At 38.7% G+C, this 2221-nt stretch overlaps 1 protein-coding gene across 4 annotated transcripts in view; it reads left to right on the top strand.

Moving 5' to 3' along the window:
- Positions 1-2221, top strand: part of ptprub (protein tyrosine phosphatase receptor type Ub) — a 311934-nt gene that overhangs the window by 175942 nt on the left and 133771 nt on the right. For all 4 annotated transcript variants that reach the window (XM_014016596.1, XM_014016595.1, XM_014016594.1 and 1 more), the window contains exon 5: positions 1369-1484. In XM_014016596.1, coding sequence (XP_013872050.1) covers positions 1369-1484 — 116 coding nt within the window. The remainder of the gene's footprint in view (positions 1-1368; positions 1485-2221) is intronic.

The raw sequence follows: 2221 nt of genomic DNA, 5'->3' as shown, positions 1-2221 counted from the left end.
ATATTAGCGTTATTAATAACAGAAAACAATAAAAAAAACTTAATGTTTGAAGAACTAATGGACCTGCCGTAGGTGCATGTTTATTTGCTATTTAAATTTGTTTTTCTGACAAAAATAGAATCTAAAAACACATCTATACAACTGATAAAAGTATTAAAAACACAACCGCTTGAAATTTTAAAATTTTATACCGCCATATTTTTACTTAAAATATTCTTTTCTCTCATATCGTCCGCCATTACTAGCATAAAAAAATTTCTGGTCGGGCCGTAATGCATTATGGGATGCGGTGGGCCGGGAAGGATCCATCGGACCAGTCGTTCAATTCAGGCCAAAGGAAGGACGCGTTTGTCCTTCAGCCTTCGAAGGACCCGGCCTCTCGTTTTGGACRCAGCCCTTGTCGCGGYAAATGTTATTTAGCTCTGGTGGCCAACTTGAATTGGCCACCAGAGCCACGTCCATTAGTTGTAGATGTACGTCTGATCGGTTCTGTCTAAAAAGGTCTTTAATATGTCCATGAGATTCATGAGATATTTTGCTAACAGACATGTAGAGTTGACAGTATGTGTTGGGAATGAATCTCAGTTACCATCACACCAAATTGTAGTGCAATGATTGTAAAATTGGCTGCCACTTTTGTGTTTGCTACGGTGACTTAGCTGCGGCGGCCATCTTCTTGAATGAGTTTGACTTCAGATGTTCAGCAGTTTTCGAAGTACCTCCAGTTATAATTTTCCAAGAGGATCATTAAAATCAGTTCACTTTGTAATAAGACATTTTTGCTAATGAAGGCCAAAACATTTTTGCCTTACACCTTCAGCAGCAGATGWTAAATTTGTAACACTGTCATAGTTAACTGTTGGAAAAATGCTAAAAATGTTTGCAAGGTTACTTTTGTATTTTAACATTTTAGAAATAAAAAAATAACGTGAGAAAGCATTTTTAATTAGATTATTATGTAATAATACGTATGAAACTAACTTGTTTAAATTTTGTTTGTGTTTGCTTGTGTAAAAGTACTTGAACAATTTAACCTTAACTTTCTAGTTTTCTTGCTTTATCCCTTCATTTTTTTTTTGTTTTAACCAGTTTTGTTTGTCCTTTTAATAGGACAGAAAATAAATATGTGAAAAACATGTTTTTTTTTCTGGTTTCGGCATCTAGTGAATTACATAAAAAATCTCTGTTTACTAAAACTGATTCTTTATCAAAAAAAAAGCTTCAAATTCCTGTTTATCTTTGTGAAATAAACAGGAAGGAAACCTTGACTGTATTATCAGTAGATGAGTGGGATTGTGAATGCCAAAATAAGAAAAAAAAAGTTACGTTTTGATGTTGAATTGTCGCTCTCTGTGTCTGTGTTTTTAGATAAGGCCCCACACTTCTCCAGACTTGGAGATGAGGAGATCAACGCTGGTCAAAATGCAACTTTTCAGTGTGTTGCTGCTGGAAGATCCTCGGAGGCAGAAAAGTTCCTGCTGGAGGTTGGTGTTTTAATTGTGTTTAGAATGAAAGAGACGCACGTGTGTGTGTGTGTGTTTGTTTTTTGGTGACATTTGGGGGCAATTTTAAAACAAAATGCCTACATTTGGGGACAACTGGTGCATTTGGGGACCTACAAGTAAGTCAACTCCCTGTTTGCTTTAAATGCCGTTGGTGGGTTGGGGGTTGGGTTTAGGACCAAGTTGTGAATTGAGTTTAGGTTAGTTTTAGGGTCAGGTCAGGTTAGGTTAGTTTTAGGGTCAGGCTAACCTCACAGGTACCTGTGAGTTTAGCCTTAGGGTTTGTGGTCAGGGTTAGGCTGTAGAAATGTAATGGAAGTCAATGGAATGTCCCCAAATGGATAGCTGTGCAAACTTATGTGTGTGTGGCCTTGTTTTTTGTACATTGTGGGGCCCATGTTTAAGAAAAATGCAGCCTTGTGGGGACCGGGTGCTCCTTTTGGGGCCCAAAGCCTGGGCCCCACAACTTCGGAGGCTGATTTTTGGTTGGGGTTGAGTTTAGGACCAAGGTGGGAATTGAGTTTAGGTTAGTTTTAGGGTCAGATAGGTACCTGTGAGGTTAGCCTTAGGGTTTGTGGTCAGGGTCAGGCTGTAGAAATGTAATGGAAGACAATGGAATGTCCCAAAATGTCTAGCTGGGCAAACATATGTGTGTGTGTGTGTGTGTGTGTGTGTGTGTGTGTGTGTGTGTGTGTGTGTGTGTGTGTGTGTGTGTGTGT

This window comes from Austrofundulus limnaeus, unplaced genomic scaffold (genome assembly GCF_001266775.1).
Source record: "Austrofundulus limnaeus strain Quisiro unplaced genomic scaffold, Austrofundulus_limnaeus-1.0 Scaffold148, whole genome shotgun sequence".
NCBI lineage: Eukaryota > Metazoa > Chordata > Actinopteri > Cyprinodontiformes > Rivulidae > Austrofundulus > Austrofundulus limnaeus.
This window is presented reverse-complemented; position numbering and strand designations above follow the sequence as displayed.